The following is a 23,646-nucleotide window of genomic DNA, read 5'->3' as shown; positions in this document are numbered from 1 at the left end:
ATTTGTTATCGAAGAAGATTTTTAACTGATTTGCTTGAAAAAGAAATGTTTACTCTTTACTACAAAATCATAAATTATATCAAGATGGATAAGAGATAGAGACCAACAGCACTGGTAGAAAACTTGTATTTTTAAAATCCTTTTGACTTCTACTTTTTCGATGCCATGACATAGCATCCCAAATATTCCTACTAAAATTAAATGAAAAGAATTATTGAAATTCCTAACAAAAAGACCTGTTGTGGAATTTTTTACATGCTTTATGTTTCAGCCTCGGAAATGCCACGATTCGAGCCATACCTGTACTCCCACCGAGAATATCGTCCCGATCGTTGTAAGATTTAAAATCGCAACAGTTTTATAACATGACTAACGTTTCATTGATTTGCATGATATATATTGTTTTAATTACTTTTTTAATAGATTTCTGAATTTCTATTGTAGTGCTGTAGTTTTCTTAAATATACGATCACGAGGACAGTAATATTATTAAAGCAAATAATAAGATAATAATATTATACTATAGAAAACAAATATTATTATTATATTTCATATAACTATTCACTACTCCAATAAATAATATTCTGATTCATAAATTAATACCAGTATATATATTGCTATTTAATATACTTACTATTCTAAAGAAGATATTAAATAAAACATCTCAAGCACAATAGCTATCTGCGATATACACGTCTTTCATTGTTCCTACACAAAATTAATTATAGAGTTTCTTGCAGCAAGTACCATGTTGAAACTCGGGTTCTCATTCAGGTAGAACTTTGATTGGAGACCGTCTGGGTATTATATCGGGTGCTGTATAGACCCTAAATGATATGGCTTAATGGGGAGAGATCAGACTAATCTGGGTTCCAGCGTGTCATGCTTTATTCATTGTATCCTTTAGCCATGATTCTATATTCCTATGGAACAGAAAGCTGTTGGTCCTGTCGTATACATACAGTGTATGTTACAGAAATTGATACACTATTTAAAGAGACTGGGTGATCATCTCCAGGTGTGCTGATCTGGGTAGGTGCTGTAATGCTGGTAGCTGTGGGTCCAATTTCCTTTCGTTTTCCGTAAAATTTAAGTTACATTATTTTCTGACGATCAAACGATACAGTACAATAGTAGTCACTTAATTTGCTTTCACTTAAACTAATACTTTTTTTAGACATAAATTTATATGTAATATTGGTTTTATTTATTCATTCATTTATTTATTGTTAAAAATAGTTGGCCTAAACAACTAAAGACCAGCGTGAGTATTTTTAGTATGGCATATAAGTTCTACTAATTAACAGAATATGTAGTTGGTTAATTAATGGTTCATTTTTGCTTGGTATTCAAAATGTTGAACCCAAGAGTTAATAAATATCTCTCAAAAGGCACTCCTATGGGTAATTGAGAATCTCGTTGGGGGACTAAACAATAGCAGGGCTGCCACCATGACTCTTTTTTCCAAAAAGGCTTTTATTTTGACAATCCTATGGCCTGCACAGAGATTGATCACTTTTTTTTTCAATCAATGCGCCACATAATTTCTCGTGGCTACAGCACTGAACAGACTTGCTTAGTAATTTTTTTTATCCTGAATAACTTTGGATATGGATTTTTTAACTTCATTGCTTTGTATCATTAAATTAAATCAAAAAATTATAACACACCTGTATCCTTTTCATTTGGTTGGTTGTATCATGTTCCAATGCCATTATTTTCTCTCCATATTGAAGATAGGCTTGTGAATATTGCACAACTGGAAACCCACCCATAGATTATGAACTTTACTCTAGGTGTGTTATAATACAAACATTGGAATGAATGATTTATATTTGTTGAAAAGAGAGACTATTTTCTAACCCATAAACATTCATTATTTGTATACTAATCAAGATTATTACTTACATTTACATGTGTAAATGAATATAAATAATAATAACAATGAATAATAATAATAACAATAATATTCATTAGTGCATGCCATTATTGAATATATCATTTCATATAAATACAAAGCACATTTATATAGACATATCTTTTATTTTAACATATTATTTTTATTTAAACTAGTATACCAAATGAATAAACTACAAAATTATTTTCATGATTTAAACAATGGTACATTTGCTCATAATTTGTTGTAGAAGAGACCATAACTTGTGAGGGCACTAATGAAATTTAATTCGAGCTTATACTTTGTTGTGCATGGTAGAAAGTAATGGCAGTTATATATTTTTATTTCAACTCATTATATAAGCCCACATAATGAGCCTGTTTTTATTACGACCAATGATATATTGATATTTTAATATTATGTTAATGAAAGAACCATAAAATTTGGTTCTTGTATTAGCTAGATGTTGATATTGTAGCAGGTCACATTTTAATTTAACCGCCTATTGAACATTATATTAGACATACTTATCAGTAATAAATTGTATAAAACAATACTGTAAACTAAAAGGGATATTTGAAAGTTTTTATTTATACAGAATAATGTTTTTTATATAATTTTCTCTTCGTTTATTCGAATTATTTACTTCCACATCTTTTATATAAATAAAAAGTTCATTTCATTTTGTAGACTAAGACCAGCCAAACGGAGCTTCCCTTCATCTCTGCCACTTGCTCGACCAGTACCTTCTCCAAAGCAGCTAGGCCCATGTGTCTCCCTACCTTGCAGTACAAGTCATCTCCATTCCAAACATGACATACTATTGTGGATTGAAATCTGTGAATTAGCACCTTCTGGAGAGTAAGTCTTGTTTATTCATTCAATTAATTTATTTGTCCAACAGGGCCATAGCCACTAGTACGGTTGGTAAGGTTTCAATCTGACCACTTTTTCACATACTGTAGGCCTTTGACAACTTAGTGGCTTGAACAAAGATTGTTCCCTTTTCTTGCAAAAACCGGACCACTTTATTTCTTGTGGCTACATCACTGTCCAGGCTAGTAATCATTTGGGACTGGTTTCCATTAGAGCTTGTACCATGGATTACAGTATTTAAATCTACAAAGTCCTGTTTGGTTACTATAAAGACACCCCTTACAGATCCTTCATAGGCTTCCCTTACTGTTACTAATTTTTAACAATTTTTGTGGTTAAACAGGATGAGTTCCGAGGGTTAACAATTAACAGAACAATGATTAAAACCTATGTGTTGCACAAATTATTTTACTTTCTTATTCAAGTCATGAGAACAAATCTCTCAAGTTAAGAGAATGTGGTGTAATGTCAATTTGATATGCTATCCTATGACCTGATGCATAATTGTGCTAAATTGTGTGTTTACTATGTGTGAATAATATACAGTTATACTATATACGCTACTGTAGCATAGGTGAAATTACGGGACTTACATATACTATTTTTTTGGTATGATGACATCATCCAAATCAAATATGAAGATAACAATTTCGAAAGATAATTGTCTGAGCAAAAACATATTAAAATTTGGAAGAAAATTGGACACACTCTTTTAAATGGCATTTAAATTTAACATACAGTTTAGGATACCACTTTTCAAGGGAAATGACCATTAAAGGAACGTTTTCTGATTAAACGAAAAAGGAAAAATGTTGTAACACTATGGAAGAAACAAATTCAGGGAACACTTCTATTTTAAGGGGAAACATGACTTTGTTCCTTTATAAAGATTCTATTATTAATAATTGTTGTTACAGTATACTATAGCAAACCCTTTTCGATTAACATACACATTATAACAAATAATTGTATTGTTTCTCCAAGGTATATTCCATGTGTGGTAGATCATCCTAATAAGTCACCACCAGGAAGTGGATGCTTTATGTTACATCAAGGAATCCAGAGAAGACTCGCTATTACAATTGTCCATGAACCTGCTAAACAACTGGAGTGGATAGGAATCAAAGAACTGGTTGTCGGTAGGTGTATCATGCTTTTGTTGTCCATATTAAATTCAAAGTCAAACTGACAAAATACAAAATGTCTCAGATCAAAGGATTGACTTACTTGATTGATGTACATGAAAATAACTCTGATGTAACTGATATAACTCTGGTTTATGTTTCAGAGGTATATCACGTTTAAACACTGAACAAGTTAATTGAATCACTCTATTTAACTCTAAGAAGAGAGCAATGTAAATATAGATTCTTGGTTTTACTTACAAATGCCTTTTGTTTTCTAGGTCGCATTCGCACAAAACTTGAAGTGAATGAACCGGATTATGAACTATCTGTTCTGTCTCTCAACCTCCTTCCAGCTGGCTATGTTCAATATCCAAATGATGACAGGTAGGCCTAGCAATTGGACAACCTTTAATCTTATTCAGACGTGCCATAATACTGCCTGCTTCTGCATTTTGAATATTGATAAGCCAAATATAGATGGTGGTTGTTCTGTTTAGGTCTTCCGGCACCCCTTCCAACAATCATTAACAAAAATGTCATATTCAACGATTCTAAATTAAATGAACTGTTTTTTTAATTCTCAAAAAAGAACCAAGTGAATATTAACTTATTTTATACATTTTAACAAATTGAATATATATTTGTTGTCATTCCCATTTAGAATTTTCTTCCGATTTGAAGCAGCATGGGACAGTTCACTACATAATTCAATTTTATTGAATCGTGTCACTCCCTACAGAGAGCATGTTTATCTCACATTATCTGCCTACATGGAGGTAAGTATACATTAACTTAAAACTCTCTTAGCTTGACATCAAGACATCAAGAATTAATTTAATTCAAAGCCCATGAAAACTACTGCTACTGTATAGGACGTGCATAGTTGGATTACAATAATAATAGTACATTGATTGTAAGAAAATCAATAGCTTTTATCAACTTTCTCTCTGTCCATGTATGTTTGTTCTCTAAGAAGTTAGGAAATCACTGATTTTGAATAACACATTTATTTTTAGTAGACTTTATTTTTTAGGATGGACATACAGTAGAACCTCTCATTTGAGACACCCCTATTAAGGGGACACTTTCCTGTGAAATGAATGAGGGTTAATTAACTTTTAAACTAAGGACCAGAGGAAGCATTGGGTCATGTCCCATTAATAGAGGTTCTACTGGACGTATTTGTAATTCCTGATAATGACGTAATTTTTAACGTTGATATATTGAATTTAGAAATGATGGCAAATATTTTAGAAATAACGGTTTTGTCAATATTACATTAAAATCTACTACAACAGTGCTAAACAATGTTTAATATAGTAATTTATTTTTTAGTTAATCTATAGACGGACTAAAAGTATTTCAGATAAAACATTCAGATACTGACTTTTTCTGGTTTTAAGAATAAACATACAATATTTTATTTTAAGTTGACATATTTACAAAACTATATATGTCTAAAAAAGGTAGGTAGAATAAATTCAATTTTTTATGTTGCACAACATCATAAAAATATTATAATTATTTACATTTTACAAAAACCAAAAACAGTCTTGATGTCCAGAATTGAAAAATATAAGTTCTAGTAAAATATTATTTTATTAGATTTAAAAAAAATATATATTATTAATTTATTCTGCAAAAATATTTTTTAAATCTTGTCCAGAATTTAAAAATAAAATATTTAATTTAGTATTAATTAATTAACAAATATTGCTAAGTAAAATGTTCAAGATTTCTGATTTCAATGTTCTCTCTTTCCTCAACTAATGTTTTGTAAACCCGTCTTCTATCTCTTGCTATTCTATTGCTTCTTAAATCCGACTCGGAACCATGTCTTTGGCACAACTCCATCTGACTTCCATGGCAACGCACCATATAAATTATAAAAACCACGGTAAAACACAGAAAAATACTGGCAATAATTGTAAACGTCTGCAGCTTGCTCTGCTTTGTGACATAAGAAGATTCAGTTGTCGTTCGTCCTGAATAGTCCTGCTTTTCAGTTGAAGTTTTCTTTATCGGCAACGTGGTTACCAGTCTATTTTTATTTATCAGAACTCTATATGTAACACTGTCATTATTGAAAACATTTTCTACATTGCATGTGTAACTTCCTTCATACTTATTTGATACTTCCGGAATGACTATTCTTTCCATGCTGATGTTTAAATCAGAGTGTGTCAGAGATTGTGGAACATTCCAACAGATACTTGGCGAAGGATTGCCACTTGTGTTACAATTTATGATAACTTTCTCTCCGGCGTTTACCATCAATGAAGTATTTCTATTTTCTATCAATGCATTTTCACATGGACCATCAGCTATGTCTTTGGAGTTCACATTAACAATTGATGTCCCTTGTAAGTTTGATGGCATGGCACATTTTCCCAAGAAGTGTTTAGAAGAAATGTCATGTTTACTACTATTAAACCAATAGACAATTTGGAGAATATCACAATCGCACTTTAACTGATTTTCTGTAAGTTCAAAATATTTCAACGAGGGCATCATGGTAAAGAAGTTTGCAGATGGTGCAGACACCATTTTGTTTTCTGAGAGATTAATATCTTGCAAGTAATTGAATGTTTTTTGCTCCTTTTTACACTCCTTTATATCCATAGCTGTTTCATCTTTAAACAAATCGCTATCAAAATAATTCAGTTGATTTTGCCGTAACAGTAAAGATCTCAAATTATTCATGGCGCTAAATGACGCAGGTTCAATAGATTGTATCTGATTTCCTGACAGATTTAAAGTTTCTATAGCAGGCAGATGCCTCATGAAATCTTTAAGTATTTCTGTTATATTATTGTTATGAATATCAAAAATAGTTAATGCCTGAAGATCAGACATCTCTTCTTGATTGCCCCACAGTATATTTGGTTGCAGACTGGTAATAGTGTTGTTATCCAGGTAAAGCTCTTCGAGGAACGACATATTATACAAAGCATTCCTTTCAATGAAACTTATATTATTTGAACTAAGTTCCAAGATTTTAAGCTTTGTCAGTTTAGAAAGAGTATTCCTTGGAAACAGAGATATCATATTTTTACTCAAATCAAGTTCTGTCAATATAGGCATGGTATCCAGAAAAGCTGGAACTTGAATTAAGCAGTTACTGGACAGATACAGTTCCCTTAACTTTACTAACTCACTGAAGACATTGCTGGATAATGTTGACAGCTTGTTTCCAGACAGATCAAGAGTCTGCAGTTCTTCAAGATTATTAAATACAGTATCTTCTATTGACTTAATGTTATTGCTACTTAAAAATAGTTTTTTCAGACTCGTTAATCCACTAAAGATGCCATCTTGAAGAGATATCAGTTGATTTCTAGCAAGGAAAAGTTCTTCCAGATGTGCCATACCTTCAAATGATCCCAAAGCAATTGATGATATCTGGTTATTTGATAATTTCAGGCTTGTTAACTTTACTTTATATGGCATCAAATCTGTAACATTTATCTCAGTTATGTTGTTATTTTCGAGTTGAAGGGAAATTATGTTTGGACATTCTAAAATGTTCCGAGGAACACATGTCAGACCCAAGTTTTGGCATCTACATCGATGTGCGAACATGTTCCATTCACAGTTCTTTCCTTCATGGTTGCAGCTTCCAGTTGCTTGTTTGACAGAGAGTAATAGAATAAATACAATATACATCTTGATATTCCTGTAAATATAATAATAATAATAATAAGTTATATAATTAAATGCGTGTTTGTTGTTTCAATTATTCTTTCTTTGTTATTTGTATTAAATCAAATAAATGTTCTTCTTGATTCTTGATTATTTATAAAAATGACCAATACAAATTATATCTATAGTTGTAATAATAGAAATTAGTGATATTCTTATATGACATCTCTCAAACGTTATATAAACTGATTTCAACAATAAATACTGTATAAAGTTAAACAAAACAAATTTATTAAATAATTTAGAAATATATTAATAATAATTTTGAGCAGATAAGGCTGCTTTGAATTGAATTGTTGGTGCCATGGGACCACATTATTTCGTCCACCTATTGTTGCGATATACAATGTTCCTTTGAAGTTATAAATTAAAACCCCTGGAACAGAGTAGGTATATGGGAAAAATAAGAATAATATCACTCAATTCATGCAAAATACATACATTCTTAAAACAGCATTTCATACACGTGAATGAAACAAACAAGCAAACGTATTAGTTTTATATTTCAAAAAATTAAAAAAACTATAAATTAAATTTTGACACCAGTCAGCCTAGGAAATATTTACTTATATTGAAGAAAAGATTGTTTTAGGTCTGAGCCTATGAATGTATCTATCTAAAATTTGCCTGCTGGATTGGCCAAAAAATTTAACCATTTAACAGTACTAAATCTATATTTCAATATGAATTTACAAATAAAAAGGAATATTTATATTCCTAAACTTAGTTAATACTGTGTACATCTAATTTTAACAATTCATTGAATTATAATCGTTTTATACACTTTCCATCTTTCAACTTACCTTACTGTCCCGCTTACTGTACTAGAACATCTCTCACTACATTACTTCCTGTAAACAATGTACATCATAGAGAGAGTGCCTTACAATTAATAACATAAGAGCAGTAATGCCTCCTTCTATTCCAGGTCAAAGGTTATAAAAAAATAGGTGCTCAGAGCAGATTGATTTCATAATGGCCTTGGGTAGGAATTTCATATAAACATCTGCTCAGCATAATCAAACTTTACAGGCATTTATGCTATAAATAATTCATATATACTTATTATAGGCCTACAAGTGTCATTACAAAACCAATTTGATGAAATTATTAATAACACAGCCAATAAAATACATAATATTTTAATTTAATAAACAAATATCCTTTAAATAAATAATAATAACTTTTTTTTATTATATGTTTAGAATAACACTTCACCTTTTAGTATTACAGTTGTTACTCGACAATACAGTAAAGTGTGAAAGCAGAAGTTTAATAACAATACTAGCATTAGTAATCAGCTAAATAAGGTTTAAATGTAAAATAAGTAACTTACAGCCTCTGTGCTTTATGTGTGATCCGTCGTGAGTTAGTTTTATTCTTCGTATGCAAAACAACATTCGACATGGTGTTATTACAGTTAAACCCAGCAGCACATGATATATTCCCTATCATCTTGCTCCTTTGTTAGCAACTGGTATTTTAAGATGAGACTACTTGCTGTGTTCCTAATCAGAGCAAAGAGTGCATGACCCACTAGTTTCCTTAATAAAGTAAATGCTATTCCTGTTTAATATATTAACTTATAACCTTTGTCACTTGATATATATCTTGATTGATTTTACATAAGTATTTCTTCTATACATAGGCCTACTTGTCTAGACCCTAGTGACATTTCCTGAAAGCTGACCTAGTTTCTGCTATTCATGCACAGCAGCAATGCTGACTTTTCTATCACTAAATAATTTGCCCTAATTGCCTAGAGCTGCTACAAGAATGTTGTTTTTTTTTCTGGTTGATGATTAATAGGTTTCACATAGTAGTACATTGCAAACTCTATTTAAATGTTATGCAATACCCACAAGGCATAGGCCACAGAATATTTGTATAATTTGTTAAATTAAAATGTATAAATTAAAATTGTGTTGTTTTACAGTTGGAGAACTGTGGCCAATCAGCTTGCTTTACCAAAGACCTCTGCCTTCAGATGCATGAGCGTGACGCCAAGATTACCAGTACACGATCCTTCCGAAACTTTTTTGGAGGTGGCTATTACAAATCCTCAGATTGGTATGTATCTATAACTATATCTGTTATGTTGGCTTTAGCCTGTTTTCCACTAGAAGAATTCTTTTTGCAAAATGTTTTGCAGAGAAAAAATGTCGTTACCCTTTCCACTCTAGAAGATCGAATAGTCATGATTTTCAATTCACATAAGGGCTCATGAATGCATCATAGCTCATTTCCTGAGATCTGATTGGTTGGTTTTTCTTCACAAAAAGTAGGAAAAATTTATTCTATCAATTTTGCTGAAGCAAAAAACTCAGGAACTAGAATACATTGCAGATTTGGAAGATAGCAACCATGAATACGCATGCTTAATAATATGGCGCTTTCGATTTTCACGAACAAATTTACCTAGTGGAAAATACTAGACTTTGTGGTGACCTGCCAGAATTAGCTTATCATGTCAAGCAACTGAAGGAAAGGGTGCAATGAAAAGAATTAGTATGAAACTGTGCTATCTACTTAAAATATATAATACTTTTTTTTCTTTTAGTAATCGAGTCAGTGGAGTGTATGAGTTATCTCTCAAGAGATCTTCAGAGGCGTTGAGTCCAGGTTTGTTTACACTCTTTTTTATATTATTATTTTAAACAGATCATTTAACATTGAAGTAGTCATAAATAATGTGAAAAAATATTTATTGGTCACATAATATGGAATGGTTCCTTATATATACAAATAATGAATGTTTATAAGTTGAGTGGAGAGAAAATTTTAATTGACTGTTTATATACTATTTAACAAATAACAATATTTTCCCTATTCAACAAATATTGAAACATTCATTATTTGTTTTATAACACACCTACAGTTCTAAAGTACAGTTTTATTCTATTAATCTGGTCCTTTCATCTTGAAATAATGTCAAAAGCCTGGCTGGAAGCTATAGGCCTACAACTCAAAAGGATTTTGACTGTGGAGTACAGTATAGATAGAGCATGCTATAGATTGGTTTTTTAACAGTTTCCAGCCTTGCATTGCACAAAATTTAGCAAAAAACTGAATGAACAATAGAACCACTAAAATAGACCCATTCAATAAAAATGTTTTAATAGAACTATTGTATGTCATATATGTTAAAAATTAGCCAATCGGATATTAAGGATACACTCAGGTGTGTTATAAAAGCTATAATTGATATTTTTTGTTGCAACTGTGTGGCTATATCTTCTGTGACATATGAGAAATTCTTTCTCTTTCTGGCTATCCCACTATTGTGCACATATTCACTCTTACACGGATTTGAAGTGATGATTACAAAAAATGGTATTAAAAATGACCATGGTCTATACAGAATTGGGCACTGTTATTATGCCTAGAAGTAGATGCAGCCACTATTAAACAGATATTTTACTTAATTCACACTTAATAAAATACAATATATTTTTTTTTATTTGGTACTTTGCGTTATACAGTGAAATTGAAAAAAAGACGAAGAAATAACATGAACAAATGTAAAACATAGTTTTTATCATTTTCTAACAAAATGAGTATTATTATCAGTATGTTTGGGAAAATAATGACTTTTGCTCTTTTTCTCAATTTCATTAAAACTAATGTTTTATTTTCTGTTAGAGTGATTAATTACCTTTTGCTCATTCTTTTCCTTTAATTTTATTTCTTTCAATATTTTCTGTTGTGCAATTTAATTTGTTAAGTTTCAAATCTTTATTTACTTTGTTAATGCTCAACCTGAGATCCCACAATGCCTCAAACATAACACTTCCCATCATGCCCCTACAGTCTGCTATTTCCCAGAATCCAGCTGAGAACTATGTATATTTTTTTTATTAATGTGAAATACAAGAACTAAACATTATTACATTAATTTTTATACAAATGTTTAGTTTTTCTTCCACATTTCTGTTACAATAGTAACAAAATAATTGAATTAATACAATAATATACGTAAGTACAGTAGTGTCGATATAATGGAATTAAACAGGAATGTTTTATCCTGGACATGTTTTATCACTTAATTTCCATAACTCATATTATTATACTATAAATATTTCTTCCCCAATCAGGAAAATCTTTTAGCCATCATGATCTACGGGACCTTCTGGTGTCCACCTCCCCTTCTTCTCCCGCCTACTCTCCCCTGGGTAAGGATAAAAATTAAAATGTTTTCATAGAATGAGGCAAACGGTATTGCATACATTCATTATGGAGAAGTGTAATATTTACCATCAAATCATCTGAAATATTAAATATTAATATTATTAAAACTATAAAAGTGCAAATTGTCTACTTTTCACTGTGCATCCAACTTCCAAAATATATTATTTTATTTGGTATAAAAATACAAATACCAAACGGCAGTCAGAGGCTGAATATATAAACATTTTAGAATTATGTAAAGTCTTTTTTTAAATAATTGAAATCTGATAAAAAATAAATTAACAATACAATTGGATTGAGAGTATATTTACAAATAAATGAATTACCTCTACAACAAGAAATAACAAGGCAAAGTTTGTATAACTTACAACAGCTAATCTATACAATTTTACCATGAAAAACATGTTATTTATAACAGCATTCTCATTCAAAAATTACCCTAAATTAATTTGGTAATTTTGCATGGAAAATTAATAAAGAAAAGTATTTTCGTTTTTGCATTTTATTTTTTGCTTTCTTTTAAGTTGATTTATTTTATTATCTATATTATTTTATATATTAATTTCAGCTAACTGAAGTTTTGATGGTGAAATACACTTTTTAACCATAATTTTAATGTTATAACTGTTTTGGTTCATTGTATGGGGCATATATAATTTGATGTTGCACGATAAAAGCCCTTTGCATTTGCGTGATATCATATAAATCAATAATTTTATTTATTGTGTTTGTTTACCAAGTTGTTCCATTAACCATCAATATTTAATTCCTATTGTATTCATACAGTAGAACACTCTCAAAAGTATCACTAAATTGAGGCGTATCCTAAATGGGGTTAAAATGTGTTTTGACTCTTGTTCCTGTTCAAGAAAATTCCCCCTAAATAGGGGTGTGTATCTGAAAATTGGTGATCGCCGAATTGGTGTATCTCAAAGGAGGAGTTCTACTGTATAATTTATCATGATTTTTGGTAACCATATATGTATATCTTCATTTACTTCAATGATCATATTTATTCCAAAGTGTTTTTCTTCCAGTGAATATTCCATTTTAAGTTGTATCATGTTTTTATCCACACATACATTTGTTTAATCCTTAGTGTTGTTCTGGTCAAGTACAAGATTTGAAATGTATACACACAATTAATTGCTAATCACAACCTTAGAGAATCTTGAAATATTCTTCACTTTGCTAGTCTTTTAGAATGTTGTTTTTATATTTAGTTTTATTACTATGAATTTTATTAATATTGTATATCATCTTGGTGCTTGCCTTCTAATATTATGCCCTTGGTAAAGTCATAACGTACTACCAAGGTATTTGTGAAAATAGCACCACTACTTTAGAAATCATAATGAAAAAATGTCAACATTTTATAATGTTTTATATTGTAATCAATCCCTCAATTTACATTTGTTTTATGTTATCTTTAAGATCTGTCTTACTGTATTAAATACCAATAATAATGGTGTATTTATATGCTGTATTTATGTGTAACCATGAAGAAATAAGTTAACAATTTTCAAGGTTATATCATTTTGCAAACCAAATTCATAGACAGATTCATAAGGAAAGATTTAATTGGCATTTAAAAAAAATAATATCTACAACTTTGGAAGATTAAGGTTATTGCCACATGCAAAAGTTTAAATTTATGCAAATTTATGCAAATAGAAATATGTAGATCACTAAAGCTTTTATTTTGCCTATAACTTTATTTACCTTATTTTATTAATTTGTCTTTTCAGGTACACAGCGAAGACTGCGCAAAGTTATAGACACATCGGGAACATATGTGCGAGGAGAAGAGAACTTGAAAGGTTGGCGCCCACGTGCCGATTCACTCATTCTTGACCATCAATGGGAACTAGAGAAAATTAAAAGACTTGAAGAGGTAAGTATGAGGATTCAGCTAAAAATTAAAGTTTTGCAAAAAACTTTAAAATAATCTTTTAATATATAATTAAAAAAAAGTAAATGTAAACACAGTTGTTTGAAAGTCTATTTACTTGCTAAAAATAAACCCTTTTGTTTTTAACTATCCAAATGAGGTCTAGAATAACTGTTTTAATTTTAATTTATCTGATTAATTTTTCAATAATGTAAATATTTAATACAGGATATGCGTTTTCAAACTTGTTGTTGTAGGTTGAAAAAGCCAGGCATACTCTTTCTCTGAAAGACAAGCTAAGTGGGCATGTCAAGAGTTACGAACGAGAACCAGTTGTTGAAGAAGAAGATGATGATGAAGATTCCATCTTGCCAGTTGAAAAACAAGAACTGCTAACCAAGTGCTTAAAACTTCTAAGTCTGGAAAAGATGCAGATATCTGACTTGCCACATGTACAGGTAAAGTGTTAATTTGCATGCTGCATGCTACCTGTAAATAAAACAATTTGGTTGGTGGATTTGTATTGATGAGGCTTTTACAGAAGTATGATTTTCTACAAAGTTTGCAAAGAAATAAAAAGTTAGAAAGTTTAAAGAAGGCCATGCCAAAATTATTCTACTTCAGTATCAAGATTTTGTTTACTCTTTAACCTGGTTATGTAATTATTTACCAAGCTTTTTTGGGTAATCAATCATATACACTGTTTATTTACAGTGACTGACTTATAAACTTGACAGAAACAAACATACTTTGAATAGTTTTGACATGATTCCTTATGATGCATGATTTCATGAACGATGATTTAAATTGTTGCAGGTGACAGAAACACTAAGTACTGACGGAGAAAGCCCAGAGGAAGGTGGTGGTATACGCGACTTTGAACCATGTCCTACTACGCAAACTGAAACATTGCGAAAGTGCGTGTCGGAGTCAGATTTGCGAAGCCTTTCTCCTAGGATGGCTCGTCGGTTACCTGTACCGACAGACCTCCCAGGAATTCTGAGTCAGGAAGCCCCAGATGATCTTTTGAGTAGAAGGCGGAGATCGCTTTATATCCCAGAGGTTGAAGAAGTCAGAATAAGGTATAGTAGGCTTGGATGGCAACAATTTTTTTTCTAGAATTAAAGATATAATTGTTTCCCAGAGATTTAATTCTATTCTAATCTCTACCAAATTATGATTATTTCAGTCCAATTATATCAAGACGAGGATACCTAAACTTTCTAGAAGAGAAGACCAAAGGATGGGTGACACGATACGTGATAGTACGACGACCTTATGTGTTCTTCTTCAAGAGCGAAAAAGATCCAGTAGAAAGAGGCTTAATTAATTTAGCAACTGCCAGAATAGAATACAGTGAAGATCAGCGAGCAATGATTGGGGTAAGCATTATTTTTCATTAATTAGGTAAAACTCCACCAACACTAAACTTGTAAAACATATGGGATGCAAGAAAGCAACTAGAAATTAATTTATAAACTCGAATTGACAAGTTAATGGTCCTTTTCTCTCTAAGTTTCAATATCTTGTTTTTTTCACAATATTTTCATAGACTGCGAACACATTCTCTGTCTGCACCAAATACCGTGGATTTTTGCTCCAAACAGTGGGAGACAAGGACGTTTTTGATTGGTTATATGCCTTCAACCCACTTCTAGCTGGTTCAATCCGGTCCAAGATTTCTAGACGTTCACCACAGTTAGCAGTTTGATTGGATAACGTTCAGGTTTAAATTATTTATTTTAAATAGAACTGTCAATAAAAATACAACCTAATGTACTAATTATCTTATGTAATTAATATCTAATATATTAGTATTTCAATAGTTTTATGTAGTATAGCTGTCAAACATCTTGCTGTCCATCTAAATACAGTAAAACCTCTATTAAAGGGACACCATCAGAACCCTGAATAGGGGTTAAAACATATAATATATCAGAAAGAAAGTAGGGATGTCCTAAAGGAAAGGCTCTATATACTGTACTAAAATTGCATAACACAGTAACAAAATGTTTGTCTGACTATGTACTGTAAATGTGGTTTTAAACTGTGTCTTACTATGATTACTTGTAGGTTTATGATAGGCTAACTTTAAAATGAAACTGATGTCATACTCTTTAAATTTAGTCAAGGAAATGATATATTAAATTACGGTAGGGTTTATATTAATGTAAGTCTTACAAAAATGTTATTTAAAAAAGGTCAGAATAACAGCAGCATAAGGAGGGTAGTTTTTTTTTAATAATATATTTTTAATACAATGTAATATAGGCAGCCCGTTCTATGTTGTTTGATATAATTACACTGGTTTGAAGTCAATCATGAAATATATACATCCATGTATTCTTTTCAGCATTTTTCCCAAATTTAAAGTGGTAAGAATTATAGTAGGGAAGAGTATCTTTCTTGATTATAGTACTACCACAAGTAAACTTTTTTGTTTAAAGGATATCTTCTCCCATTTGTTTCACAGAAAGGTGTGACTTTATGGTGCCTCTTTCTGCTGATTATTTTTAATAACAACTTAATCCAATCACTTTAAAAAAATTTATTAAAGATTAGGCCATTCCGTCAAACAGATGTTGACAAATAAATAGTACTCTTCATTATGGTAGAATCCATTCTTGGCTATTTAACATCCTCATCAGTATTTAGAAAATAAATAGTTTAGGTTGTAGAATATACAGTACATATACCGTGGAGTAAGATTGTAGTATAGTTCTTAAATATTATGTAGTTAGCTTTAGTTGCTATGTAGCATTCATGTTTGCTTCTCATTGTTCACATTTTCACAATTGTTTGTTTAATATCAAATTGAACTTGTTACATTGTGTGTGAGAGCTCTGAGAAGAATTGACACGCAGGAGTACCTAGCATTCATACACATTCATATTCTTTGGTGTGAGTTCTACCAATAAATCCTTACCTAACCCAATTTATGTAGTTAACGTCCACACCTTAAAACAATTATAAATTATTGGACAATAACCTTCTTTGATTGATTGAACATCTTATTGTATTTTATATTTATTATAGTTTTTATATGAATTATTGGTCATATTCACTCATTAGGCACAATAGAAACGAAAATGTTTTATGAAGAACTGATGGTGTTCTATAATATTAAAAGCAGTGTTAATAATATCTTAAATGAGCAACACAAGTGCTGCAGGAGATATCTTTGAAAATGATGTTAAATGTTAAACAGGGGTTGTACTTTAGGCATTGTAAATTCATTGTGAGAAGGACTTGCCCAAATGCTCTAAATATAACATGTGAGAACCCCACTAGAATTTTAACATAGAACTGTTTGCTCTGCTGCAAGCGGATATGCATATTTAGCAGTGGTGTGGTATGTGTCACAATGAAAATGTGTGGTCACTTGGCTTGTTGTATGTGCTACTTTTATGACACATATTATTTTGTGTTACAATGGAAGACCAAAAATGAATTTAAAATTTTATCTATATTTTTTTACTACGTATGTTTATTTAAATTATTCTTGGTGCTTGACCATTTGATATGGTCTAGTTTTGTTTTTACTTTCAACAGTTCACTTTCACTAATATATAAGTATTTTGGGTAGGACTAGAATTAATTTGTTTCTCTTTTCTTAAACATTTCCAAACATTAACAAAACACTGTCGGTGGTTCTGTAAGTGGAGATGTGTATCTTGTGTGTTCTTTGTTGAAAAGTGTTGCTACTAGCCCAGTGTACTTTCAACTAATAGTCCAGAGTGACATTGCAGGCCCAGTCAGTAAAATCAAGCTGTAATTATTAGTTTTTAATTATCGAAACACCAATTATATTACTGTTTTATTAATTAATTTTTTAAAGATTATTTTAGATTTCTATATGTTTAATATTTCAAAAGAGTGCAATTTATCAATTTATTGAGTATAATATTTTATATTTAGTATATTCGTTCAAAACATTAGAAGCTCTTTTATAACAATTATTTGTATTTGTTTATGTGAATCATAATAGGTTTCAAACTGAGTCATGTATAAATATTTTGATGAGCTTCTAATTATGATTTTTAAAATTGGTTAAATGTTAACATAGATATGAGACATTCTGTTTTCCTGTAAAAGTTTGCTTCTTTGTTACTATTCTCTTCTGAAACATAACATCTGTTATATATTCTAGCCTTCTTTTGGTTCTTTTTATTAGCACCATGTGTCCCATTAATAGGGGTGTCCTCTTTTCCTCTGAATAGGGGTGTTCCAAAGGAGTATTTGAAACATGTTAATACCAAAGCTCTCTAGCGAGGCAGCTGCATGTTTTAGAATGATAATTTATAATTTAGTTTAACCTCCATGGTTTCAATATTATTGATTTATAAAAGAAATAAAAAACTTTATGTTTTTTTATTAACCTTGATATGAATATTTTAAATGAAGTAGTTAGAAGTTGGAAAAAAATAACTCATAAAACATACAGTATGTTGTGTTTTCTATTGACCAGATTTGCTTGCCATAATGTAATGCATGTTAGTGTTGTGTAGGACTTATATTCTAGACTTGATATTACTTATTCAATATAATAAGTAAAATGTACTTATTCAACCAATAAGTGTAGTGTCTTTATAAAGTGCAATGTCTTCTGAATACTTTCATGTACATTTGCTGAAATAAATAGCTAAACATTGTCAATTTTTATTTAGGTTAATTTTACAGCTCTGGAAGCTGGTATTGATTTTGTTATGTTTTTTTAAAAACTGAGACAGTGTTTTATGCTAGAACGGTATGGTGTGGTTCAAGACAAATAGAGTACATTAATGCCTGTTTTGAAAATGCCCAATTTTTTGCTTGGCGTGCGTTGGAACTTGCTATTTTGACATCAATGCACATAATATTTGATGGCGCTAGTTACAATCCATTATGCATGATTAATTTATAGAATGACGTAATGCATAAAAGGCATAAATACGGAGAAAGATTAGTACTGTATTCGGGATTCATTGTGGGTATGGGACGCTAGTTTAACAAGCCAGATGTGTTTCAAATAAAGTAAGAATGAATTTACTTTATACAATTTTAAAAGAAAGTTTGTGTACAATGAATACGTTATTTTATTCTGAGTAAGTGGATCTAAAAGTTCAGGCATTTAAATAAGTGAAGAGAGAGAAAAGTAGATTTTCTTAAATTAAAACATTAATATTTTTGCGATTATTCAGGCAGAAAAATAGAATCCTTTCTTTTATAGACTGCCACCTTTGTAACTAATACTTTGTTGCTTTTGCCTAATACAGTATCATACAGGTCTATCATTTTAACATATCAACGCTGTATCGTGTCGTCTAATATAACTTCTTTCGCTGCTATGTTGTATATACTAGTATAATAGCTATTATAAGTTATACATTTTATGTTATTCGTTTTGTGCAATGTAATCATTTAATGTTTTAAATGCAATTGAGGATTTTGTATTTTTTGAAAAGTAGAAATTGTAGTGTTGATATGTATTATATGATAATGGTTGTTAAGTTTAGGATAAGTGTTTTTCTCCATGAGTTAGTTGAGTAGTTTAGAAAGTATATATTGTGTTTTCTGTAGAATGTGTACATGGCTATTATATTGAAAAACAAATTACTGGTGTTGTTTGATTTCAATGGGTGCTAAACTGATTATTATTTTGATTTCAGTAGGAGAATTTTTTTTTGGTATGAGACTTGTGCATATTAAAATAAAATTACACTTGAATTCGTGACCATCTGCTGCAGTAATTCCACTGTTTACTGCAGTTATTATGAAGTGGAATATTATTCGCTTCTAAAAGTTTATTATTCAGCCTAATATACATGCTATAGTATAATGCTGACTTGATTGATTTTGTTAATTTACTTAATGTAAGCTAACATACATCAATTAAACCATGGACAAAAGCGTTTTGTCCAAGATTAAACATCGTAAAAATCGAAAGTTATTTGTACAAGATAGAAAGAATGTAATGGTGTATGGAAGTAGTGATAATACTGTATTAAAAAACACCCAAAACGTACATAAGTTTATGTAAAAATAGAATATACCGGATATAAATGACAAACTTACATATCAATTTAATGTAATAAAATGTGTTAGAATATATAATTTAACTAGAAAACATATCTACTGTAAAGCCTTATTAACCGTAACTGTACATTACTATAAAGAGAACAATGTCTTAGGCTCTATAAAGTATCGTCATATAGTAAAGAATACTGTACGTTGCTTGAGTAGTGTTATTTAATATTACCTGCCCTATATTGTAGAATCTGTTTCTTCAACTGTCTACAACCAACTTAGTAGGCCTAACCCTTTTCGGCAGTGCCGATAATTTCCTCATCAGAAGCCGCCGTAAGAAATAATATGTCACTAATAATACACGTCATCCATTTGTGAATAGAATACTGTATTCTGAAACATACTCTCCTTTGTGTTGGCTGTGTTTTAAATTAATAAAGAAAATGTTGCAAATAATTTTGTGAAGTTTTGAATTAGTAAACGAAAAATGGCCAAAATATCAAGTTTCTAAAATTCAATTGTTATGCAGTAACTGCTGTATAAGATCATATATTGCGTTATCATCATCCTATAGTGCCCTAGAAACAAGTTTTGTCGAAAAATAAAATGGTCGAAAAATTGACTATTTTTGGAAAAAATCTCTTTACAGGAATTTTTTTCGAAAAATAGCCAAAATATCAAGTTTTTAAAATTCAATTATTATTCAATAATATTGCTGTATATGATGATATATTGCATTATCATCATCTTATAGTGCCCTAGAAACCAGTTTTGTTAAAAAATAAAATGGTCGAAAATTGACTATTTCTAAAAAAAATCCCTGTACTATTATAGTACAGGAAAATTTCCGAAAAATAGCCGAATTTCGACCCTTTTATTTTTTTACATAAATGGTTACTATTGCATAATAAACATGCGCAGAGTCGACTAAAGGGTTCTGCGCATGTCAATTGTGCTATAGTAACCACTTTTGACATAAATGGTTACTATAGCATATTAAAAATGCGCAGAGTCGACTAATGGGTTCTGCGCATGGTAATTGTGCTATAGTAACCAGTTTTATCGAAAAATAAAAAGGTCGAAAATTGGCAATTTTTTGGAAAAAAACACTGTACTATAGTACACGATAATTTCCGAAAAATTGCCGAATTTCGACCGTTTTATATTTAGATATAAATGGTTTCTATTGCATAATAAACATGCGCAGAGTCGAATAATGGGTTCTGCGCATGTCAATTGAGCTATAGTAACCACTTTTGACATAAATGGTTACTATAGCATAATAAACATGCGCAGAGTCGAATAATGGGTTCTGCGCATGTCAATTGTGCTATAGTAACCACTTTTGACATAAATGGTTACTATAGCATAATAAACATGCGCAGAGTCAAATAATGGGTTCTGCGCATGTCAATTGTGCTATAGTAACCACTTTTGACATAAATGGTTACTATAGCATAATAAACATGCGCAGAGTCGAATAATGGGTTCTGCGCATGTCAATTGTGCTATAGTAATCACTTTTTACTTAAATGGTTACTATAGCATAATAAACATGCGCAGAGTCGACTAATGGGTTCTGCGCATGTTAATTGTGCTATAGTAACCAGTTTTGACATAAATGGTTACTATAGCATATAAAACATGCGCAGAGTCGACTAATGGGTTCTGCGCATGTCAATTGTACCATAGTAACCAGTTTTATCATGACATAAATGGTTACTATAGCATAATAAACATGCGCAGAGTCGACTAATGGCTTCTGCACATGTCAATTGTGCTATAGTAACAACTTTTGACATAAATGGTTACTATAGCATAATAAAATGCGCAGAGTCAACTAATGGGTTCTGCGCATGTCAATTGTACCATAGTAACCAGTTTTATCGAAAAATAAAAAGGTCGAAAATTGGCCATTTTTTTTTTTAAATCCCTGTACTATAGTACAGGAAAATTTTCGAAAAATGGCCGATTTTCGACCTTTTTATTTTTTTACATAAATGGTTACTATAGCATAATAAACATGCGCAGATTCGACTAATGGGTTCTGCACATGTTAATTGTGCTATAGTAACCAGTTTTATCGAAAAATAAAAAGGTCGAAAATTGGCATTTTTTTTGAAAAAATCTCTGTACTATAGTACAGGAAAATATCCGAAAAATTGCCAAATTTCGACCCTTTTATATTTTGATATCAATGGTTACTATTGCATAATAAACATGCGCAGAGTCGACTAATGGGTTTCTGCGCATGTCAATTGTAGCATAGTAACCAGCAGTTTTATCGAAAAATAAAAAGGTCGAAAATTGGCCATTTTTTGGAAAAAATCCCTGTGCTATAGTACAGAAAAATTTCCGAAAAATTGCCGAATTTCGACCCTTTTCTATTTTGATATAAATGGTTACTATTGCATAATAAACATGCGCAGAGTCGAATAATGGGTTCTGCGCATGTCAATTGTACTATAGTAACCACTTTTGACATAAATAGTTACTACTGTATAGCATAATAAACACGCGAAGAGTCGAATAATGGGTTCTGCGCATGTCAATTGTGCTATAGTAACCACTTTTGACATAAATGGTTACTATAGCATAATAAACATGCACAGAGTCGACTAATGGGTTCTGCGCATGTTAATTGTGCTATAGTAACCAGTTTTGACATAAATGGTTACTATAGCATATAAAACATGCGCAGAGTCGACTAATGGGTTCTGCGCATGTCAATTGTACCATAGTAACCAGTTTTATCATGACATAAATGGTTACTATAGCATAATAAACATGCGCAGAGTCAGCTAATGGGTTCTGCGCCTGTCAATTGTGCTATAGTAACAACTTTTGACATAAATGGTTACTATAGCATAATAAAATGCGCAGAGTCGACTAATGGGTTCTGCGCATGTCAATTGTACCATAGTAACCAGTTTTATCGAAAAATAAAAAGGTCGAAAATTGGCAATTTTTTGGAAAAAATTCCTGTACTATAGTACAGGAAAATTTTTGAAAAATTGCCGATTTTCCACCCCTCTATTTTTTTACATAAATGGTTACTATAGCATAATAAACATGCGCAGAGTCGACTAATGGGATCTGCGCATGTTAATTGTGCTATAGTAACCAGTTTTATCGAAAAATAAAAAGGTCGAAAATTGGCCATTTTTTGGAAAAAATCCCTGTACTATAGTACAGGAAAATTTCCGAAAAATTGCCGAATTTCGACCCTTTTATATTTTGATATAAATGGTTACTATTGCATAATAAACATGCGCAGAGTCGAATACAGTAATGGGTTCTGCGCATGTCAATCCCTGTAACCACTTTTTACATAAATGGTTACTATAGCAAACATGCGCAGAGTCGACTAATGGGATCTGTGCATGTTAATTGTGCTATAGTAACCAGTTTTATCGAAAAATAAAAAGATCGAAAAATAAAAAGGTCGAAAATTGGCAATTTTTGGAAAAAATCCCTGTACTATAGTACAGGAAAATTTTCGAAAAATGGCCGATTTTCGACCCCTTTATTTTTTTACATAAATGGTTACTATAGCAAACATGCGCAGAGTCGACTAATGGGATCTGCGCATGTTAATTGTGCTATAGTAACCAGTTTTATCGAAAAATAAAAAGATCGAAAAATAAAAAGGTCGAAAATTGGCCATTTTTTTGAAAAAATCCCTGTACTATAGTACAGGAAAATTTCCGAAAAATTGCCGAATTTCGACCCTTTTATTTTTTGACATAAATGGTTACTATTGCATAATAAACATGCGCAGAGTCGAATAATGGGTTCTGCGCATGTCAATTGTGCTATAGTAACCATTTTTGACATAAATGGTTACTATAGCATAATAAACATGCGCAGAGTCGACTAATGGGTTCTGCGCATGTCAATTGTGGTATAGTAACCACTTTTGACATAAATGGTTACTATAGCATAATAAACATTGTTGT

General features: G+C 30.9%; 2 protein-coding genes across 13 annotated transcripts in view; one reads left to right on the top strand and one right to left on the bottom strand.

Moving 5' to 3' along the window:
* LOC140044796 (kinesin-like protein KIF1A) overlaps nucleotides 1-20,143 on the top strand; it is a 62,325-nt gene extending 42,182 nt beyond the window's left edge. For 5 of the 10 annotated variants that reach the window (XM_072089464.1, XM_072089463.1, XM_072089461.1 and 2 more), the window contains 12 exons: nucleotides 272-334; nucleotides 2,588-2,758; nucleotides 3,758-3,912; nucleotides 4,179-4,284; nucleotides 4,562-4,676; nucleotides 9,539-9,672; nucleotides 10,163-10,224; nucleotides 13,539-13,684; nucleotides 13,939-14,139; nucleotides 14,498-14,763; nucleotides 14,871-15,063; nucleotides 15,234-20,143. In XM_072089464.1, coding sequence (XP_071945565.1) covers nucleotides 272-334; nucleotides 2,588-2,758; nucleotides 3,758-3,912; nucleotides 4,179-4,284; nucleotides 4,562-4,676; nucleotides 9,539-9,672; nucleotides 10,163-10,224; nucleotides 13,539-13,684; nucleotides 13,939-14,139; nucleotides 14,498-14,763; nucleotides 14,871-15,063; nucleotides 15,234-15,392 — 1,771 coding nt within the window. In that variant the 3' untranslated portion in view covers nucleotides 15,393-20,143. Of the gene's footprint in view, nucleotides 1-271; nucleotides 335-2,587; nucleotides 2,759-3,757; nucleotides 3,913-4,178; nucleotides 4,285-4,561; nucleotides 4,677-9,538; nucleotides 9,673-10,162; nucleotides 10,225-11,696; nucleotides 11,806-13,538; nucleotides 13,685-13,938; nucleotides 14,140-14,497; nucleotides 14,764-14,870; nucleotides 15,064-15,233 lie in introns of those variants that run through there. The other 5 variants (XM_072089467.1, XM_072089466.1, XM_072089465.1 and 2 more) reach the window with 3 other exon arrangements.
* Nucleotides 5,388-9,133, bottom strand: LOC140044804 (uncharacterized). Of its 3 annotated transcripts, none has more exons than XM_072089482.1 (3): nucleotides 8,939-9,133; nucleotides 8,406-8,484; nucleotides 5,388-7,576 (listed from the first exon to the last, which is right to left on the bottom strand). In XM_072089482.1, the coding sequence occupies exon 3, from the start codon at nucleotides 7,564-7,566 to the stop codon at nucleotides 5,617-5,619; it is 1,950 nt and encodes a 649-aa protein (XP_071945583.1). In that variant the 5' UTR covers nucleotides 7,567-7,576; nucleotides 8,406-8,484; nucleotides 8,939-9,133; the 3' UTR covers nucleotides 5,388-5,616. The 3 variants fall into 3 exon arrangements, with proteins under 3 accessions (XP_071945583.1, XP_071945582.1, XP_071945581.1); XM_072089481.1 differs by having other exon boundaries at nucleotides 8,406-8,453; XM_072089480.1 differs by lacking the exon at nucleotides 8,406-8,484.
* Nucleotides 20,144-23,646: the final 3,503 nt, after the last annotated feature.

Source organism: Antedon mediterranea, chromosome 3, assembly GCF_964355755.1.
Source record: "Antedon mediterranea chromosome 3, ecAntMedi1.1, whole genome shotgun sequence".
Classification (NCBI taxonomy): Eukaryota; Metazoa; Echinodermata; class Crinoidea; order Comatulida; family Antedonidae; genus Antedon; species Antedon mediterranea.
Note: the sequence above shows the minus strand (reverse complement) of the source record. Positions and strands in the feature narration are given on the sequence as shown.